Below are 21,778 nucleotides of genomic sequence, written 5' to 3' on the forward strand. Positions count from 1 at the left end.
CGACAGGCAAATATGAAAGAGGATTAGAATACGGCCCAACTGGCGCACTGGAAGATTGGATTCTGCCTGTTGGTCGGGTTCCATTCATAGAAACGGTTGATTCATGTACGTACGTACGTACGTACCTGTCGCCAATAATTAAAGCCATTGGGCCATTGTTTTCAGTGTTTTCATTCATGGTTTTTGTTTGCCTACAGAGCTGATCAAAGCAAATTGTGATCGGACATTAAACAGGCATTGTTAACAGCAGGTATCTTTTAGATTTTTTGACTTCATTCATATTAGTGTAGCCATTTTCTGATTAAAATATCGATTTGGCTCCTAAGTCTATTTCATGTCAGATCTGTTTTTTTTTTCAAAAGCTTTCATCAGCCAAAATAATAGTTTTGTACTTGTCTGCATCAAATTAGAAAAATGCACAAAAACCATACCGGTGGAGCTCTCAATGATGCTAAATAGAGAAAAAAGCACCGTTAGATTCTCACGATTTTGGTAGCTTTTATAATAATTTGTAGATTTCTAAGAAATTATCTTTATTTCATTTTTTGCGTTCCGACAAGAATTTTCTGAATTTGAATCTATAACTCATACAAAATTAGACGAACGTGCCTGATCTTGTCCGGGCTGTTTTTTTTTCGATCTGTTAGTTGATTGCAACGTCGCCCTCTTGATCGGTTTCAATTCGAGCTTGTTGGTTTTATCATGAAAACGTAATTTTTTTTACACTTGTTCAACTTTCCCAGCGAAATGTTCTATCTTTACTTTAATCGATTAGTGAAAAAATCTTGCAAATCGGTTCATCCATTCATGAGTAAGGGAAGATGCATTAATTACGTAACGCAATGTCAAGCTATGTCACGCTTTTTGTATGAATCATCTAAAATTGTTGTATGGATTGTCACACTTCGGTCCACCCCCCTCTAAGCGTTACGTAATTTATGGATGCTCCCTTATGTTGTATCAAAAGAAATTTAAACTCATTTGGATATACAGAGATATCCATTTAGTGGTTTATTTTATTGACAATTTATCAATAATCCATCATAAGCAGCCTTGTGGTTTCTATTCGATTTACAGAAATTTCTCTGACATAATTTCTCAGAAAAAAATCAGTCTTCCAAATAAAAAGGAGGGGAGCGTTCCATTTTCCATCTCACATCTCACTGTCACAATTTCGTCTCATCTCTAAAAACTATATTAAAGTAGCGTTTCTTTTTGATTTACTGTACATTTTTCCCTAATGGTGAGATCAGAAACCGTAGCAGTCTTATTTTAATTTTACCTAATTATTAGATAATCTCTTCAAAAATTTATCAGCATCATCATCAGCTTTTGACTGTTTTCCATGCTCCAATAGGTTTCATAAGAATCTGATTAGAACTAACTCTCAGTAACTACTACAAAAGATCTTCAGTATTCAAGGGCTCGTATGCCTATTGCAGCTGTATCTCCTTATAATTCCTCAAAAAGTTTTCATATGTCTATCTATTTTTGCATAATTGGATCTGCAACAACTAATTTTAACCTTGTTGTATTCAGAAAGTTATAAAATTTCTCTTCCAAAGATTGTAATAAAAAGAATAATTCCATCTTGAAGGGACCATCAAGTCAAAAAATATCGAGACGAGGACCATATATTTCTTGGAAAGTTGCTATAAGGGACTAGAAGTTGCAGAAGGGAGCAGAGAACTATAAGATCTTTCATAGGTATTCTGGGAGGTCTTGAAACTGCTAGTGTGCTTACAATATAATCAATTCTAAAAATAATCATATTGAAAAGTTCTTGCGGTTCTCACACAATTTTCGGTAGACAACAGAAACCTTCTTCAATTTTTTGGGACAAATATTGTTCTTCCAAGATTGTTTAATGGTTTTCAAGAAGCATGACATACAGCTTGGAATTCTTATGTTTAGCGAATATTTTTACAAGGCTCCAAGAGAGGCCACGATTCACAGATAATCGAATAAATGTTCAATGGTTTCAATTAAATATTGCTAACTGCTAAGATTTCATATGTATTAACTTTCAGAAATGGTTATGGATCAAGTGACTCAAAGCAAACTACCAAAAAATTGTATGATTGTCAAAGAAACCTTTTAGGAGCTCAAAATCCGTTACGGACCAGGTTTAGAGCGAGCCTTGGGACGGTCCTGGTGTCGCAGATTTCAATCAATCTTTTGAAATTTGAAAGCTTTTTTTCGTTTCAAACGTTCCAAATTTTTTTATTTACCGGATTTTCAGATTTTAACAACTACTAATTTACCTCTGAAAAAACTTTACAGCCTAAGAAGAAAAGTTGAGCCATCTTTGAGGGCTTTCGGGATTATAAAGTGCTTGTGGTTCTAAAGAACCATCAGAAGTCTATTGCTTTAGGATCCCAGAAACCTCGATGATTATTTTTAGACTCTGATTAACTTTAAAATAACATTTTTCCAACATACAAATTCTTGCTAATCAATGCGATTTCGTATCAGGGTGACCACTCTTCATATGTTACCATAAACATGGGTAGAGCAATGATTTGACTGTCCCACCTACAAAAAAATCATGCGTAGGACATGTCCGGCGCCACTGATGCAGTTGGTTATTCATTTTGGAATTCACATACAAATAACTCTACGGATGCTGCCGATGTTACAAAAAATAGTAGACCATATTATTTGCTTGTTCTTGTTCTGAACATTTTTTTTTTCAAAAAAAAAATTGTTCTGAAAATTTTTCCTGGGGGGGGGAGGTTTATGTCCAAAACCACCCCCGTGGCTACGCCCCTGTTATACTGCGTTAAGTTTCAGTATCGCCGAATATAACTGGTCCACGCATCAGTATCTCAGCTCATCCATCACTGAGGCTTGCTTGTCTAAACAAAGTAGTCCCGGTCTTGTCCCGGTTGCAGTCCTAGGAAAGGTCTTCAAAAAATTCCCATACCGGGAAGTACTGTGCATGGGAGAAACTGTATTTGCGTCACGATGCCCAATCAATTTCCACCGTCAATTCTGAAACCGGTGGCGATACCTCCATTACCGAAATGTCATAAGGCCGTAATACTAAAATCGATACCTGGCTCTTGGCTGTCACGGGCTGTTACCAAGATGTATAGTTACGCTCACCGAAACCTAGTTGAACGATCGTTTCAACTTCATTCTACAGTCCGATGTATGACATATACAGATGTGATCGCAACTCTAACAGGTTAAAACGCTCTGGATGTGGAGTACTGATTGCACTCGGAAAATGCTTTTGTTCTGCACATTGGGACCTAAATATTCGTTTATTGAAGTAGATATGGATTAAAGCCAAGCAAATAGATATAGGCATCACTCTTTATATGCTCGTTTTATCTCGCCCCAATAAAACAAATGAAAGGCAACTTATTGAAACACATTTGCAGTTTATTTGTACAATTGACCTTTGCACGTCTTATGATGACGAAATTCTGATTTTTGGTGATCACAACCTTCATGGTATGCAATCAGTCACAAATAAGGCCAGGTGCTGTTGGATTCATCACAGTTTTCTCTGAGGAATGCATGCCATTCAATCATCAAATCAATCCACAATTTACATCAATTGAATACAGTTTTGAACCAAAGTGGACGAAACCCTAGATCTTGTATTTTCTCTGATGTTCACTGGGTCTGCACAGCAATTGAGGAATTATTCGCAGCTGATTCGATTCACCCACAATGAATCACGGCAGAAGAGTGTATATTGAATGTTAACAAGATAAATGTTAACTCTCTGAACACTTTCCTTGCCATCGGGTACTGAACTTTTGCGGCGCAATGTGACCCCGTCGGTTCCGCCTCTCAACAATTTATGACCGGTTGGTTAGCAAACATGTGCCTGAACGCTTGTAGAACACAAAACCCGTCTGCGCAGAATTTGTCAATCTTTCTGGAATTTTGTGAACAGCAAACTTAAGGACAGCTGGCTGTCTATAACTTTGTTTGAAGCTCGCAATCAATATTTCGAACAAGGAAAAGTTAGATGAAAAATTAAATGCTATTGTGCACTAATATATGGGTTCAAATATTTCGATTGCGCGTAATTTTAAGAATGTTTAACAGTAACTGTTGCTAATGTTGTTCCTACTGATGATGGCATCGATGTCACTAAGACGATGATATTCGAACGATTTATGTTCAATCCCTCTCTAAAACGGATTTGTTTTCGGAAGATCTGGAAGCACTGAATCATGTCGCCAATCCTAAAAAAAACAGTTTGGCGTGATATTAATAATAACCAATTGCCATTCTTTGAGGATGTCGAGTTTTCTACGCCGATGGCTTAAAACTGTTTCAAGTCGTACGAACTCTGAGCGACTGCCTTAAGCTTCAAACAATGCTAAACGAGTCCTATAACTGGTGCACACGGAACAACATGACGGTGAGTGTAGCAAAATGCTACGTGATTTCATTTTACAGGAAGGCAACTCCAATTAAGGAGAAATCTGGACAGTCAGCGTTGGTTCAGGGTTTGAATCCAAAGGAGAATGAGAAAATCTCTCACTTATCATGTCTGTATACACTCTCGATAGGTAGCATACCGTGAGAGACGTTTTCGGTAGCTGTTACGATAATGAACTGATTCGGGGGGCTACAACCCATGATAAATTTCTTTTAATAAGCCCCAATTGCGGGGCACCGGTTCTGATGATGCATTTCAACTTGTTTTACACAGCTGTGCGAAAAAAATATGGTCCCCAACATGAAATGGACGTTTTATCAAACCCCATCGAATCAGTTTTTTCCAACTTGTATACAAATGCGATAGTTTTGTTTTCGTGGTTTGTTATGATTCGAAAAGGTTTTTGCCTCTCTTTTATCAGTAGAAGCATAAGTACTAGAACGCTAGTGGCGCTGTAGTCAATTAAAATATTTTGCCAAATTATGCTTCAACAAGCTTCAATTGGCCATAATTCATGCATCATGTTGTAGTGCATGTTTTGTTTCATCACCAACATCGGTTTGACACTTGTAGTACCGGTACTTTGACTGCCAGGTCGAAGTAACCTACATGTTAGTCACGCGAACAGTAACAACATTAGCAATCTTATACTTTTGAATCAACTCTTTTATCGTTGTTCGTTATCTATTGAGAGCGATTTCTGCAATCCCTGATCATGCTCAAATCTCACTCACCAAAGCCTCATAGGCGAGCTGCATGGAGAGCATCGTGCATGAGTTTTTCACGCAGAATCGCATCGTTCCGCTCATTCGCCGAAAAATGATTTCGCTCCAAAAAGTGTCAAAACTCAACCGAAGCGTATTTTATGTTTACGTATGGATTTATTATCTATTGTTTTAAGGTGACACGGAAACACGAACAATCATCAAATCGTTATCATTTTCATTATTGAATGCTTAAATTTTTCCTAAAACAAATATGATTTTAAAAAAGTATCACCGGCGCGTGCTTACTCGCAATCTACATGCTGAACCGTTGAAAACAATACTATTTTTAATTTTATTCTATGGTTTTGTAGAAATATTCAAGAATCTAAACCTTGGTTGAAAAATCGGAACATGGAAGGTAAATATTTTTTTTCAAATAGATTGTACTCGAAAAAAAAGCAACACATTCTTTTGAGCAGAATTTTTTATTGCGTGGGTAATTTTTAGATAAAACTAGTTCAGAGTGGAATGTTTGCATGTGAAAGATTTTGTCACAATCTGTCAAGTAATTATTAAGAAGGCTTCCGTTTAGGCCAGAAGAGCTTCGACAAATTATTATGGGTGCGTTTGTGGCCAGTCGTGAAACAGTTGGGAATCGACAATTGGATTGTGTGCCAGCAGGGAAGTTATTCAAAGAGACCCAGACGGCCTAGCGGCGGGCTGGTAGTGGAAGAGAAGCGAAGATGACCGACCCTGTGAACGCAAAGAGGAAAGTGAGGAATTACTTCAAGCGCAATCTGAATTATTAGACTCGGGACGTGGCCAAGAAGGTCAATTCTTCCGTCTGGTTCGTCCAGCTGACAATTAAGCGGACCGTACTTCATGTCTCCAAGGTAAGGAAAATGATCAACCGAGTTGATAACCAGACAATGGTTGCCTAATCCTACGCCAGGAAGCCGTACCGCGAGTGGTTGGTGCAGCCAAAATACATCGTAATGGACGACCAGCCTGGAGTTTTTCGTCGGCAAGTCCCGCTTGAATGTTCCGGAAAAGTTTTGGAAGAAGAAGGTCGACAAATTTGCCAAAAATTGCTCGGTGTGGCAGGAGATCTGCCACAATCAAAGGCCAACTATATAAAGAAGAACGCCTTGGGTCTCAAGAAGGTAACACCGAAGTTATGTCAAAGGAGGCAGATCCACCAAACTACCCAGAACTTTGCCAAATAGAAAAATTCTGGGCGATTATGAAGGGCAAGTCAAAGGCAAGGTCAAGAATTTTTAAAAATAGTGAAAGAAAGTTTTGTAAGAAAGAAGAAAGATGGCTAAAGTGTTGCACAGAACTTGATGGTTGAGGCTAAGTTCAAAGTGCGAGCATTTAGCCTAGGAGAGAAGGTTGAATAAGCACACTTTCCAAAAACATAGCTAATATGTGTTTATTTTTTGTCTGAGAGTTTCAAAAATATCTGCCATAATTTTAAGTGATCATATTTGTCTGTTGAATGTTTTATCCAGTAAATATTTATTGAGTTCGTGCTCTTATAAATACTTGTTGCAAGGTACACAGGTCAGCAATAAGCACAGTGGATGATATGGTGAAGATGGTCTTTTTCGGACTCAAATATACACGCAATCCTTACGACTACTCCTACTACAGTGTATGGCATTCGAGCAAAAGCAAGGGCCTCATACGCCTGTCACTGGCGAACAAAGCTCGTGTACTCTGCATCGAAGCTTAGAACCGGTGTTAGGGCGCAATCGTTAATGTGAACATTTTTATATTCTAAATAAATTCTTTTTCGAGTCCCTATAATCAAGCAAGTATCTCAAGCATACCACATCGTTATATTGCTGCATGATTGAGTGTTAATTTTGATAAAATATCGAAAACAAAAGTGTGCATAAAAACTGCCTCGCCATAACAAAAAGGTGGTAGAGTATTAACACTGTTGTTTACAGTTTAGAACCAAATCCAGATGTCGCACATGTTGGGGTAGGGATTCAGTGCTCCGCCTTCTCCCCCTCAGCAAAAGGCCCTTCGGAATTTTGTCATACGGTGTAAAACGAATGTAGCCCTAGAGAGAATCCACTGGGAAAAGCTCATTTATTTCAAATCAACATGTTTGAGAGTAAGTAAGTTGTTGGAATTTTGAAAAATTGCTTAAAAAGTGACTTATGCAACACTTAAAATCGCCCCCAGAGAACCTTTCCCATAGCGACATTTGACATCTCACCAGTCTCTAGAACTTCTGTTACCATTGATCCCACACCAAATCGCTTGTAATTCGATTGAAATCTGACAGGGAACCAGCCATTGGAAGTTGTCAAGATTCGTCACGGCGGGATAAGGATTACGGAAGCCAAAGGTATGCTAATCTTTATATTTTGTGTAGTAAAAAAAAAGTTAAATGATGAAAAGCTTATTCTCAGCTTCCTTGTTGATACCCCGTTTGACGTAAGTACGAAAAAAGAAAGTTCTTTTTCTGTTGAATGTTGTCGTCCCTTGTGGCATGATACAAGTTGTCGCGCCTGCTAAAAGACCAATGTTTTCATGAAGGACAATAATAATAACCAAGCGAATTATGATCTGGGCTTTTTTCCTATCCACATCTCTGCAGACAGATATGAATACATAAAATAGATCGAGCAGCGTCGACAATTTTGACAATGCCTTTCCACACAGATCTGCGGTAGAAGCCAGAACCAATGTTTGAAATAGGATTCGCTTGATTAGCATTATAATTGAACAATTCACACAAATTAGTAGGTGGTACAAGCCTGGACTATTGTATGAAAGTTGCATACATCGTCCATTACCACAGATATTGATTTGGGACTAATCATTACCTCTTAGATGGAAGCAATGCACTCTCCAGTCCAGATCTGTCCTGACCACGCCCTTGCGAATGCTGAGGCAGGGGAAGGATGGTTGGTTGGACACCTACTTAGGAAAGATGCAGGAAACTCTACGACCTCTCATAGGAATTGTTAGTGTGGAAAGTTTTAACAGTAGGGAACGTTTTGGTAGAACAGGAAGCACAGAAAGAACTAAGATAGAAATACGTAGTAGAAAGTAGAAATTTTGTCAGCCCGAAAATTAAACAGAGATTGAGAATCAATTGTAATTTGATTTTTAATAGTTAGTTTTGAACCAAGAAATTGACACTTGACAAATTGACACTGACTAAATACTTACGTATTTAGTGATTTATTTATTGTGGATTTACTTGACCAATGGATTCGAAGGTCGGTTCACTTGCCTATTTCAAACAATCCCTTTTGCAGCAAGGTTTGCCAGACTCAATAAATGTTTGGTAGATTACCTTGTTTTTTGCTCCTTGACTATCAAAACAGATGTCAAAACATCGAAAAAGAAAGAGAAGTCCGAGGGAAACAGCAAAAGGCACGTGGCAGACTTGTCAATTTTGGCAGATTTTATTATGAAAACCGGCGTGAAGGTGAAAACGGCGATTCCAACGACTATTCAAGGAGCGACTATTTCGAACGGTCGGGTCCTATAGGGAAATTCACGTACAATAGTTTTGACCTTCACAGTTGTCTGGTTTGGGCCAAGATGCATTAAGCATTACTCGTACGATTATATTAATTGAAACTAAAAATAACCGCCAGATAGTCGCCCACAAAAACAAACCTCCAGAGAAAAGACTGCTTTGATTATTTTTGAAAACTTTGCCGTTGTTCTTTTTATTGCACGATTAACGATTGCACAAATTTTATGGATATTCCCGTGACATCTCAGCTGTGGGTTTGTCAAATTTTGTTTGAAGACTATTAGGTACTATCTATTTTAAATATGAAAAATCAAACAAAAAGAAGCTTCTAACTGGAATACTGTTACGGCATCATTTCCCATATTCCTCCCACCAAAAACGCCGCATTTTCACCTCCCATTCCGCTCCAGCTTTCGGTGACGACAGGCTTTCCAGCAAGCTACCTAACAGCAATGACACACGATGACTGTGCAACTGCTGCTGCTGCTGGCTGCGGCAGTGAGACGAGTTATGCTGACTAAACACAAAACGTGCCTCATACCCAGTCAGTAGTGGGTAGGACGTCGATGTTAGAAAAGAACTCTCTTCTCGCCACACACGTACGTCACATATTTACGATGCCATATTGGGGAGCAAAAAAAACAGCAGCAGCGACAGCACAGGTGAAAATGCCCAGCCGGCGGATCACCCTCTGGGGACTATGAAGCCTATGAAGCAATGTCATCGGGAGGGTTCCTGCATTATTATATAATCGTTCAATTGTACGAGTTGAGAAATAGATTTTTTTTCGAAATGGGGAGAATGGGGGCAAATTGATTGAACCTCAAGAATCTTGTATAAAAAGATGGATTCATAATCTTCATGTATTACATTTCATTTTGCCCAGTTATCACCAGCAGCACCCACCGCATGAAAAAAAAAAAACGCTGCGTTCCACATTGTAGAGGGCTGCTGCTGCCACCAAACAGATAGGCCTTCTGTGCCTGTGCAGAACCAAGTCCCACAACAACCCCCTTCCGTGACGTGCGAGCTCTTCTGGGAGGGGGTGGTGGCTTAAGAACACAGCACAGACGCTCACCCGCACCAGCAGCGGAGCCTACCAACTCGATTGTCGCTGGGGTGACACATTAGTTCGAACAAAGAAGCAAAGGAACCTGGCGGAAGGGAGACCCCTACTCCTGTGATGCGAGCGAAGCTGTACATGTGCCACCTCGAACTCGAAACAACCGACCGACCGGTACCGGAATCGACACCACCCGGAGGAAACAGATACACGGACGGGAATGATGAAATGATTTTTTTGTTCTGTTTCCTGTGTCTGCCGCCAACGCCAACCCGGGCGAGGGAGACCAATTTTTCTACGCCAACGCCCGCCGAGGACGGCGAGGATCGCTCTGAAAACGTGAGGGAAAAAAAATTCAGCCATTCGGAAATGGCCTGAATATGCGAGAAACGAATGTTGTGTGCATGCATTAGTTATATGTGGCCCCGGTGTGTTATCATCATCGTACACATAAGTTCACTATAGTGGATGGAGCAGGAGGAGGACGCGCGCCGGAGGGAGGGGGTTTGGGTTTTTTCCAGAACAAAGAAGAAACGACAGCTCTCTAAAATAGATAACAGATAGCGCCCATATTTTTTTTTTGCTCTGCTCCCCGATGAACTTTAGCCAAGAGCGCACACGGGGCAATCAGAACGGCGAGGAAAAATCTGCTTTCGCGTGATTTCACCTCACCTGCTGATGCCGGCAGTGATGCCGAATCGTAGGAATTGTCATACTCAGTGGGGAAAAAAATACGGAAATAAGCTCTTGATAGTATAATACTCCCGATAGCTCCTATACAAGGTACATTGCACCCCATGCTTTCTAAAGAAATTGTAGTTTCCAGGACAATTTGAGGTTTTCGAAAGATATTTTCATACCTATGGTTTTCATAATGATTTCTTTGGCCGTAGTTCATTCCGGAAAATATTTGGTGGGTGTTGGTCCAATCGTTGATGAATTACCTGAAAAGAAAAGAATTGGTAAAACTATATAAACATTTCACGCTTAATTATCGTTCGTTTAGAAAAGATACATGTACGTGAGGACTACTGTATTTGCTTGGTTTGCTCCAAATTTGTGTTCATGGAAATATAATTTTTATGTCCATAAACCCTTACTTTGCAGACCTTTCATAGTTTCGACAGATCTCCAGAATTCTTTACAGGATCCCATATGTACAGACATAAAAAAAATACTTGCGGATTTCATTGAATATTTCAAGCTCTATCTGGAATAAGGGCAAATGTCGCAAGAGAGGATTCTCTTCGTCGACTTCCCCTCTTTTATATAAAAGTGACAAGCAACGGATTTCTTTGTGGTTTATCACCTCAGAACGATAGCAAACAATGCGAATTTGCATTCTGAGGTGATAAACTGCAAAGAAATTTCCTTCTTGTCACTTTTATTCAAAAGAGGGGAAGTCGACGAAGAGAATTCTCTCTTGCGACATTCGCCCTTTTACCAGATAGAGCTTGATTTATGAATTTTAAAAGTACAATCATTCAGGAATCAGGAATATTTAAAATTCTCGCAGGCTGTCGAACATCTAAGTACGGATGTTAGATTTTTTTTCCCCAACTCTTTATAAGCCCAATCATGCCCAGTTCTTATACAGGTTTTGGTAGGTTTCTACACAGAATTGCAGAAAAATCTAACAAACGCTGGTTGGGTCATGAACCGTATTACGATGGCCACTGATTGATATGTCAAACATTATTGGTTCCCATGAATGATATCACCGTTCTCAATCAGCTTCGAGCCGACCAACGAGCACGTTTATTGCAGTAGAAATGTGACTCAAAAATACGGTCACCAATTTATCGATCCTTCTGTGTGCATTGTCTTGATGATTTTCGACTTGAAATCAATAACGCTGCTGATTTCATCATTCCAAATAGGAATGATTCACGTTCAACAAACGGAATTCCTGAACATATTCCAGTGCAATTGAAATTGTAATTTTCAATTTGTTGTATTTGTTCTGTTTTTTAGTTACTAATTTAAATTTTCGAACTTTGAAAATTTTGCCAGCGAAAATGAATGTCTTTTTTGTTTGAATTTTTTATTTCGATTTATTTTATTTTTTTGGACTTGAGGTGCATTTTCTAAATGTTTTGAATTTCTATTAAATTTTTAGTTTTTCGGCATTTCTTTTTAAATTTTTAAAATAATTTTGAATTTTTCAAAACTTTTGAAGTGTTTAGAACAAATTTTAAAAAATTGCCATTTTTGCCGAAAATTGCTCATAAAAAACTGAATTTCATATAAAAATGCCTCCGCTTAATTTTACTCGCCTAAGAAAAACATACCTCCGAGAAAAAAATTACTTCAATACACGATCAAAATAAAAAAAAAACAGTTTTTTCACTTTCGGCGAGATTTTTTAAATTTTTATTCAATTTTTAAGTTCTCAAAGATTTTTTCTTCAAATTTTCTAAAAAAAATAAATTCCCAAATAAAAAAAAAATGCCGGCGAAAATTAATTGAAAAATTTGACAAATTTGTTTCTAATAGAATTAAAAAAAATTTGATCAATTTAAAAATTTAAAATTATTTTAACAAAATTAAAAAATGTTGAGATGTTTTTCCTAGATATGTATTTATCTAAACTTCAGTTTAATTTTTTATTTCCCGGGAATTTTTCTTTTAAAATTTTTAATTTTTAGTTATTGAAGCTTTTTATTTTTTATCTGTTACAAAAAAAATACAGAAAAAAAATTCTTAGTTTTTTAATTTCTTGCGTTTTTTTTTAATTTCATAAAATTTCTACAAAATTTTATTATTTAAATTTTTGTAGCTTTTGCAACGAAACTTTGAAAATTTTTCCAGCGAAATGGAATGTCTTTTTAATCTGAATTTTTTATTTCGATTTATTTTATAGATTTTTGATCAAAATAATTAGTTTATTTTTTGGACTTGAGGTAAACTTTCTAAATGTTTTGAATTTTTATTAAATTTTTAGTTTTTCGGCAATTTTTTAATTTTGAGTTTTAAATAATTTTGAATTTTTCAAAACTTTTGAAGTGTTTTGAGAGCATACATAAATTACGCAACGCTCGAAGGAGTGAGGCTGGCCTCTCCGAAATGTGACAAGGGTTAGTCTTGCAGCATGGTCTTGCTTTGTAGCCGCGCGTCTTACCGCACGGCTAAGGAGGGCCCCTTCCTTCGTTCTTCTTCCCTTAGAACAAATAAAAAAATCATTTTTTTTGGTGCCGCTCATAAAAAAACCTAAATCTCATAAAAAATGCCTTCGTTTGATTTTATTCGCAACGAAAAGCGCCAGATAGTCGCCTAAGAAAAACATACCTCCAAGAAAAAAAGTTACTTCAATACACGATCAAAATAAAAAAAAAACAGTTTTTTTTTTCACTTTTGGCGAGATTTTTAAAAATTAAATTCAATTTTTAAGTTCTCAACATTTTTTTTCAAACTTTCTAAAAAAATTGAATTTTTCAAAAAAAAAATTGTCAGCCAAAATTAATTGATAAATTTGACAAATTTAATATAACCTGGATAAAGTTTTTAAAAATATTGGAACTTTTTTTCATCATATTTCGGAAAAAAAAATATTCAGATATTTTTTTCAATTTTTATTTGTTCTTAGATTCCCGAAGAAATTATAAAATTTCCCGATCAAACATTCAACGAAGTTCTTAATCATGCCAGCGAATATTTTGAAACTGCTAGATATATATTTTTTTAAATTTTGTTTCTTTTTTTAAATTTTTGATTAATTTAAAAATTTCAAAAAAAAGTTCTACAAAATAAAAACAAGTTGTAATGATATTTTTTCAATTTTAAAATTTAGTTTTTGAATATTTTTATTTTCTGTTACAAAAAAAAAAACAGAACCAAATTCTGAGTTTTTAAATTTCTTGCGTTTTTTTAAATTTCATAAAATTTCTACAAAATTTTATTAATTAAATTTTTGTAGCTTTTGCAACGAAACTTTGAAAATTTTGCCAACGGAAATTAATGTCTTTTGTATCTGAATTTTTTATTTTGAGTTATTTTAAAATAATAAATAATTATTTTATTGAGGTAAATTTTCTAAAGGTTTTGATTTTTTACTAAATTTTTAGTTTTTCGGCAATTTTTTAATTTGAAAATTTTAAAATAATTTTTTGAATTTTTCAAAACTTTTGAAGTGTTTAGAACCAAATTTAAAAAAAGCCATTTTTTATTGTACCGCTCATAAGAAAATCTAAATCTCATAAAAGATGCCTCCGTTTAATTTTATTCGCAACGAAAAGCGCCAGATAGTCGCCTAAAAAAACATACCTCCAAGAAAAAAATTACTTTAATACACGATAAAAAAAAAACAGTTTTTCCCTTCCGGCGAGATTTAAAAAAAATAAACATCAATTTTAAAGTTCTCAACGGTTTTTTTTTAAATTTTCTAAAACAAGTTTGAATTTCTCAAAAAAAATTAAATAAATATGCCAGCGAAAATTTATAGAAAATTTTGACAAATTTAATGAAACCTGGATAGAATTGAAAGAAATCTTGGACGTTTCTTCAATATATTTCGGAAGTATTATTATTTTTTTCTCAATTTTCAAATATTTTTTTCAAATTTGTCATCCTTTGTTTTTAGATTCCCGAAGAAATCATAAAATTTCCCGATCAAATATTCAACGAAATTCTTAAACATCCCTGCGAATATTTTGAAATTTTTAGAATTTTTTTTAAAATTTTGTTTCTTTTTTTTAAATTTTCATCAATTTATAAAATTCAAAAAATTTCAACAAAATAAAAAAAATATTATGATTTTTTTAGATATTTATCAAAATTACAGTTTATTTTTTTATTTCCTGGGGATTTTTTCTATTTTCCTCTAATGTTTGATTTTTTATTTTTAATGCTTTCATCTCCTGTTAAAAAAAATCGGAACAAAATTCTTAGTTTTTAAATTTCTTGCGTTTTTTTAAATTTCATAAAATTTCTACAAATTAAAAAAAAGTTTTTATGATTGTTTTTAGATAGGGGGAAAGACGGCTTTGGCAGGTTTTGTTCTATTATTGGCAGGGGGTTTTTGTCGACCAAATTTTATGAAATTTGGCCACAATATATTTTTTTTATATGCAAAGAATGTTTAGGCCAAATTTGAGCATAGTCAGACATAAAAAACCCCCCTGCCAATAATAGAACAAAACCTGCCAAAGCCGTCATTCTATTTTTAGAAATTTCAGTTTCATTTTTTATTTCCCGGCGGTTTTTTCAATTTTCCTTTAATTTTTAATTTTTATTTTCAGGGCTTTTTCATTTTCTATTAAAAAAAAACATCAGAACAAACTTCTGAGTCCTTGCATTTTTAATTTTTGAGTGTTTTAAAACTTTAAACTTATTTGGACATTTTTTTAAGTGTTCCAAAATTTCTTTGAGGTGATTATAAAATAGGACCCGTGGTGAATTTCAAATCTACCACATGTTATTCTCTCATTTCCGAAAATCCAAATCTGGCGTAATAATTGTCGCCGTCGACGTCGTATGTCCAAATGAGAGACTTTTTTTCATTACGCTCTCTTTCACAAATATCCACGCTATTTTTGAATTAATTTCAATTATTACGTCTGCACGCTAGTCATATTTTCTTCAGATCTCTGGTGAAAATCCGATGTAAATGTCGGTGCCTCTGCTTCCTTCTCTCTTCTCTCATATTCCTTCTTCTTTCTTCCTTCTTCTTTATTTCTTTTTCCTTCTTCATTTTTTCTTCTTTCTTCTTCTTTTTTCCTTCTTTCTTCTTCGCTCTTCCTTCTACCTTCTTTCTTCCTCCTTCTTTTTTACTGTTTCTTTTTTCTTCCGTTTTCTTCCTTCTTTCTTCTTCTTTCTTCCTTCTCTCTTCTTCCGTTTTCCTTCTTCCTTCTTTCGTTTTTTTTTTCTTATTTTTTTCTCCCTTCTTTCTTCTTCCTTCTTCCTTATTTCTTCTTCCTTCTTCCTTCTTCCATCTTCCTTCTTCCTTCTTCCTTCTTCCTTCTTCTTTCTTCCTTCTTCCTTATTTCTTCTTCCTTATTCATTTTTTCTTCTTTCTACTTCTTTTTTCCTTTTTCCTTCTTTTTTCTTCCTTTTTATTCTTCCGTCTTCCTTCTTCCTTCTTCATTCTTCCTTCTTCCTTCTTGATTCTTCCTTCTTCCTTTTTCCTTCTTCCTTTTTCCTTCTTCCTTCTTCATTCTTCCTTCTTCCTTCTTGCTTCTTGATTCTTCCGTCTTGCTTCTTCCTTCTTGATTCTTCCTTCTTCTTTCTTCCTTCTCCCTTCTTAATTCTTCCTCCTTTTTCCTTCTTCCTTTCTGCTTCTTCCTCATTGCGCACTACTCACTTCTCAATCCCCAGTTCTCATTCGGCCTAATGACCGTTCTGCCTAATGGCCTTCGGCCTAATGACCCAGCATCGTAAATGTCAATATGGCTTTGTAATAAGCGAAAGCGGAAGTAAACAAAGAGAGTCTCTCTTATTAGCATTCGACGTTTTCAAAAATACGGCGAGAAATGTTCCACCCCGATGCGTGTTATGGTTCACCCAAATCGTGATCTTCAAAAATCACTGAAAAAAAGCACCTTGTTTCCATGATTGCAGATTTGCGGGCTTGACAACGTTTTCGAAAAGAATTTTTAAGATTTTCGAGCGGGTTTTTAATAAATTTTAGAAAAGATAAAAAAAAACAAAATTGTTTTGATTGAAAGTTTTGAACTTTTGACAAACTTTTTTTTTCTAAATTTTCAATAATTAAAAAAAAATCTTTTGTCTTGGTTTATTGTAGAAATTTATTTTATTTGTAAAATACTTTCTTTTATTTTTGAACAATTCATCGAATTTAGGAAATTTTGAATATTTTGTAATTTTTAAATCATTTGGTCTTTTCTTGTATGAAGAAATTTTTGTTAAGAATGTTTGTTTCTTTTAATGAAATTTGTAGTTGAAACAGTGACCCATTCTCACCCTCCTTTGACCCATTGTCACCCACGACGACGGTAATATTTTTTGAAAAATCAACTTTTTTGGTTATTTTATTAAATTTGCTGAACGTTTTTAGATGCTAATTACATAAACTTGTTGGTCGATTTTTTGATTATTTCAGAAATTGTCAGATAAATTTTTGTTCTTTTTAAAAGATTTTTTTTTGTATTTATTTTATTTTTATAGAACCTTCAGAATTAAAAAAAAAATTTTTTAAACATTTTGATGATATTTTGCATTCATTTTCTCATGTAAGGATTAAAATTCTTGGCATTTGCCATAATGTGTCTATTTTTTGTCGATGGGTGTGCGCTGCGAGACACGAAGTTTTGAACGCTTAGTCTTTATGAAGTATAACTTTCGAACATTATCGTGAAAAGCGGGGAAGTGCCGTTTGGCGGAATACCGTTCAGCCGAATGCTATTTGACCGAAGGCCACTAGACCTAAAGTTGTTTGGCCGAAAATACCATTTGGCCAAACAGTCCATTAGGCTGAAAGCCATTTGGCCGAATAGAACATTTGGCCAAACAGGACGTTTAGCCGAATAGGACATTTGGCCGAATAGGACATTTGGCCGGATAGGACGCTTGGCCGAATAGGGCATTTGGCCGTATAGGTCATATTCGGCCAAACGTCCAATTCGGTTAAATGTCCTATTCAGCCAAACGTTCTATTCGGCAAAATGTCCTAATCGGTCAAATGTCCTATTCGACCAAACATCCTATTCGGCCAAACGTCCTATTCGGCCAAATGACCTATTCGGCCAAACGTCCCATTCGGCCAAATGTCCTATTCGGCCAAACGTTCTATTCGGCCAAACGTCCTATTCGACCAACCCAATGTCCTATTCGGTCAAATGACCTATTCAGCCAAACGTCCTATTCGTCCATATGTCCTATCCGGCCAAACTTCATATTCGGCCAAATGTCTTATTCGGCCAAACGTTCTATTCGGCTAAATGTCCTATTCGACCAAACGTCTTATTCGGCCAAACGTCCTATTCGGCCAAATGTCCTATTCGGTCCAATGTCCTATTCGGCCAAACGTCCTATTCGGCCAAATGACTTTCGGCCTAATGGTTTGTTCGGCCTAGTGCCATTCGGCCAAATGGCTTTCGGCCAAACGACTTTTCCCCATGATATGGAAACCCAAAAAAAAAATCTAAATTCAAATAAGTCTCCTTGAACTGCTTTCTCGCCTGAAAATGGAACTGACAGACTGGGAGCGAAAAAAATCTGATTGAAGGCGTGTTTATCGAATCGTAGATGTGCCTCGTATCGTACTCTAATTTAATCTCTAAATTGATTGAATTGTGGGAGAATTTCATTCATATTTTAGCTTCAAGAATTGGATTAGGTTTAAGAAGTATCTACAGAAAAAAAGACCTTTCAAACCTTCTCATACATTCTTTTGATCTTCCTTATACATGAATGCCAGCTGTTTCTAAGACTAAGACTTCAGAATTTTTTCTCAAGCTTTCAACAAGAATTTTTTGGATCTTCATATCGAACTTTTTTATGGAATTTCTAAAATTTGTTTTGATTTTGGGCATGCTTTTTGCACTTTTTGCACTATTCAGATGCGAGTTGCATTTTTAATACTCATTCAAAGCATCGGTTGTCAAATATAAGACTAAAACGCTCATTTGTGAAGAATCACAAAACGCTATGAATCAGAAGACGCCATCGGATCATTCTGATCATAGCCCCTGAAATATGGCACCACTGCCTCCCGCAGTCCACCCACCAGGCTTGCAAGCAATCGAGGTTTTCGGAATCCTATTATCGGAAACAGGGTTGGTGCGAGAGTAAGGGCCAAGAACCGGAGGGAAGGGATGAAGAGACAGACGAAAACAACGGCAACGGTCGTCGCCATCATTGCCATCACCTGGAACTGAAAGCAGAAAAAAAGCCTCTCACATACGGCTACGGCGATGACGACGACGACGACGACGACAACGACGGCGGCCGGGGGCTGTTCACCGTCCTCGTGCTGTCGTCGTCGTCGTCGTGATATCATGATATGTCGATATATCTTCCGTTGACAAGCACCTCTCGGTGCACGTTCCCATTTTGTTTATTTATTTTCGGATTCCATTCAAAACGGAGTAGGGGGAAGCCCCAGTTTCTCTCGGGAACGAGATCGAAAAGCTCCCCCCCCCAACCGTATCTGTCCTCGGACCAGGTGGACTCCGGTTCCGGTCCTAAACTCTTCTCCCGTTCAGCAATGGGGACTAATTGAATTAAGAGATTACCAACGGCGCGGCTCGGCAACCTGAGACCATCCGAACCGGGTGCAGATCTGAAGCTCCACCTGGGCGGTATTGATTTTTCTCTCCTCCCCCTGTGCTGGAAGCAGGAAAATCACTCGCTTCTATTCTGCCGCATCTACATTTTGTGACGAACGACGACTAGGACGGTGATGACGCCCCACAAGTTTCCCGGAACGAGCCAACCATCAGCACACACGTGAGCGCTTTTCACCGGAATCTCCTCCAGTGATGCATGCGGGGGAAAAGACGATTAGTTGGTTCGAGAGAGAGAGAGAGTGGGAGTGGGAGAGAGAGCGATGGATGGTTTTTCCGGGAGGAGGGCGGTGAAGATGGAGTCACGGAAGGGGCCTCGAACGTCAATCACTTTCTGGTGAAATTGAGAAGACTTCCAGTTGGGGACGACCCGGATGGGATTATCGATCGTCATAAGCCGTGGAAAATTCTTGGACAAATCGGTGTTCTGTTCCGTTTTTGAGTAGAATTCATTAGTGTTTCAAGCCTATGATTGAACTGATTTAGATGTAGATGACAATAAGAACACAACTCAACTTACGCAAATTGATCTTTCGTCTATGGACTACAATTCGAATCAAAACACGGCCCAGCACGCACTATTTGATGCCAATAAATGTAGTTGACTGCGAGGTAGACATTCGAAGCTCACGCCGCTTTCAAAAGAACTGCCGTCGAATGCAGAGCACGGCCCAATACGTAAATTAATTCTTTGTAGTAAGCAGTACATAGTCGAAAACAGATCTAACTCGCGCCTTCATTAGTTCAGTAGAACATTTCAATTTGTGTAATCCTAAAATTTAGATATTCAGAAAACAGTTTTTCTCAACACTAAACCTCTCCAGTAATGAAAGAAATCTTACAAAGAAATTCCATCGAAAACTTCCATCCAAAGTCACAACTTTTGCTTGCTCCCATTTCCCTTTCTCTTAGTAAGAAGAGTCCTTCCTGGGCAGAAGTCGAATCGGAAAAAGTTTTCCCCATGCCTTCACCTTCCAACCCCGGAAGGAAAATTTATGTGTATGCAGACAAAAGTTTTTCGAATTTTTCATTTCGCCTTTCCGTCTCCAGCATTTTATCCGCCTAAAGTACAGTGAGTGGCCGCCTCATGGTGGTGCGTCGTCGTTACGGTTCGGAATTTCGCAACGACGACGACGACGACGACGGAATGGGGGGTGAAAAACTGGATGGAAAGAAAGCGCCCCCTCCTTCTTCGGTTTTCATCACCAAGCGCCCCCATCCCGGTAGGAGGGGGCCTTGGTAGTAAAATAAAGCCCGTTTGAGGGTGAGCGACAGCCCTGCGGACGCGGAGGAGTTTTTCCGGGAAAAATATTTATAATTCTGCGGAGGTTGTCACTGTGGCACTTGTACTCGGTACCAAAACGGAACGACCGCGACGCGACAAGGGGCGAATTCTTTATTGTTATGGCAACCGGCAACAACGGGGGGAAGGGGTTTGTTGTTTTTCTGGGTGCTTGTTTACAGGAGGGGGATTTCCAGCGGCCACAATGCGTCATCCTGCGATGGGAGACGCCTGGAAGGACGGGCATCACAGTTCCGAATTTAGAACGCTCCGATTCGATTCGATTCAACTGGAACGCAGAAAGAGGGCTTTTTTCGGAACAGCCAGCTGTCCAAGTTTCTTAAAGTAATGAATCAGAACCGTTCTAGAATACTCATACAGAAACGATTGGAATCCGATCAAAGATTTTTAGGGCTGTGAAATCATAGTAGGCCGTTGGGTCTATTGATCTTCCTCTCTTCAAGCAGCGCCTACTCCTTTACAAAAGAAATGTCGACCACTCAAAACGTCAAGTAATATTTGACGGCTTTTGAAACATAACTTAATCAAAAATAAGATAATTTGAAGTCATTTATTTACAGTGATGCTCGCAGCCCCGGCAGGTCGTTAACCCTCCAAAACGACCATGATTCATCAGAATCCGCCATCCAGAATCATCAAGATACGCGCGGGTAGCGTGCCAACTCGAACTTCATCACTTTTCTTGAAGCAGAACCACTCCTGGATCCGAATGATATCGCACTGCCGTCGACGAACGAACAACAACAACGCCCGCCCGCCCGCTGGTCTTATTCGCATTTGCCGTTCGTTGGGGCAGGCAGTCAAGCGGGAAGATTCATTTCCTCTGCGCCAGGTGATCACCACGATCACCACGATTAGCCTTCAGGCGCAAGAGATGGAAAGTCGCTGAACCATTTGCTTTGCTCGACCGTGACTCAACGATCTCAAGAGTCAGCGGCGGCAGCAGCAGCAGCAGCAGCAGCAGCACAAGAAGTATATCTTTCCGCTTTCGTGCACTCTCTGTGTGCAATCTTCTACCTCGGGCCGAACGGCCGAAGGTCTGCATAAATACGCACACGTATGGCGTGGAGAAGATTCCAAGACATCCCAAGGTCCGCCAGTGCACACGGGCTATAAAACCGGAGCGATCAGCAAGCCACTCCAATTAGCGACTGCGTCCGGATGACCATCCGCGGGGGGACGAGGAGCGGCCAGGAAGGTTTTACCATTTTGAATTTAATCTCCCGCCGTCAGCGAACCGTGTCGCGACGATGATGTAGTGATGCGACCGACCAGGCTGGGTCTTATCGAACGTCGCAGAACTTTTTTTTTTCTTCCTCTGCCATCGGAGAGCAAAACAGGGGATCTGTACGAGTTCGTTAGGGACCGGGCGCAGTGCGCAGCAAACCCAGTCAAGCGATGACCCGACACGGGCGTTTTCCTGATGGCTGTACGGCGCGCGGAGAGTGTTCTTTCCGGTCTACCAAGCTTCATCATCGTCAGCGTCATCAGTCGGCGCAGCAACGGCAACAAAAGGAGAGGCGTCATGTAGTCAAAAATTGGGAACC

The 21,778-nt window shown here is 38.1% G+C and overlaps 1 protein-coding gene across 2 annotated transcripts in view; it reads right to left on the bottom strand.

The window, feature by feature from the left end:
- The window catches only part of LOC134207699 (ras-responsive element-binding protein 1), an 83,177-nt gene that overhangs the window by 25,223 nt on the left and 36,176 nt on the right, over positions 1-21,778 (bottom strand). The window contains exon 2 of one of the 2 annotated variants that reach the window (XM_062683509.1): positions 10,547-10,630. The exons of the other annotated variant lie outside the window; for it this stretch is intronic. Coding sequence (XP_062539493.1) covers positions 10,547-10,584 — 38 coding nt within the window. The 5' untranslated portion in view covers positions 10,585-10,630. The remainder of the gene's footprint in view (positions 1-10,546; positions 10,631-21,778) is intronic. 2 annotated transcript variants of the gene reach the window in all.

This window comes from Armigeres subalbatus, chromosome 1 (genome assembly GCF_024139115.2).
Source record: "Armigeres subalbatus isolate Guangzhou_Male chromosome 1, GZ_Asu_2, whole genome shotgun sequence".
Lineage (NCBI taxonomy): Eukaryota > Metazoa > Arthropoda > Insecta > Diptera > Culicidae > Armigeres > Armigeres subalbatus.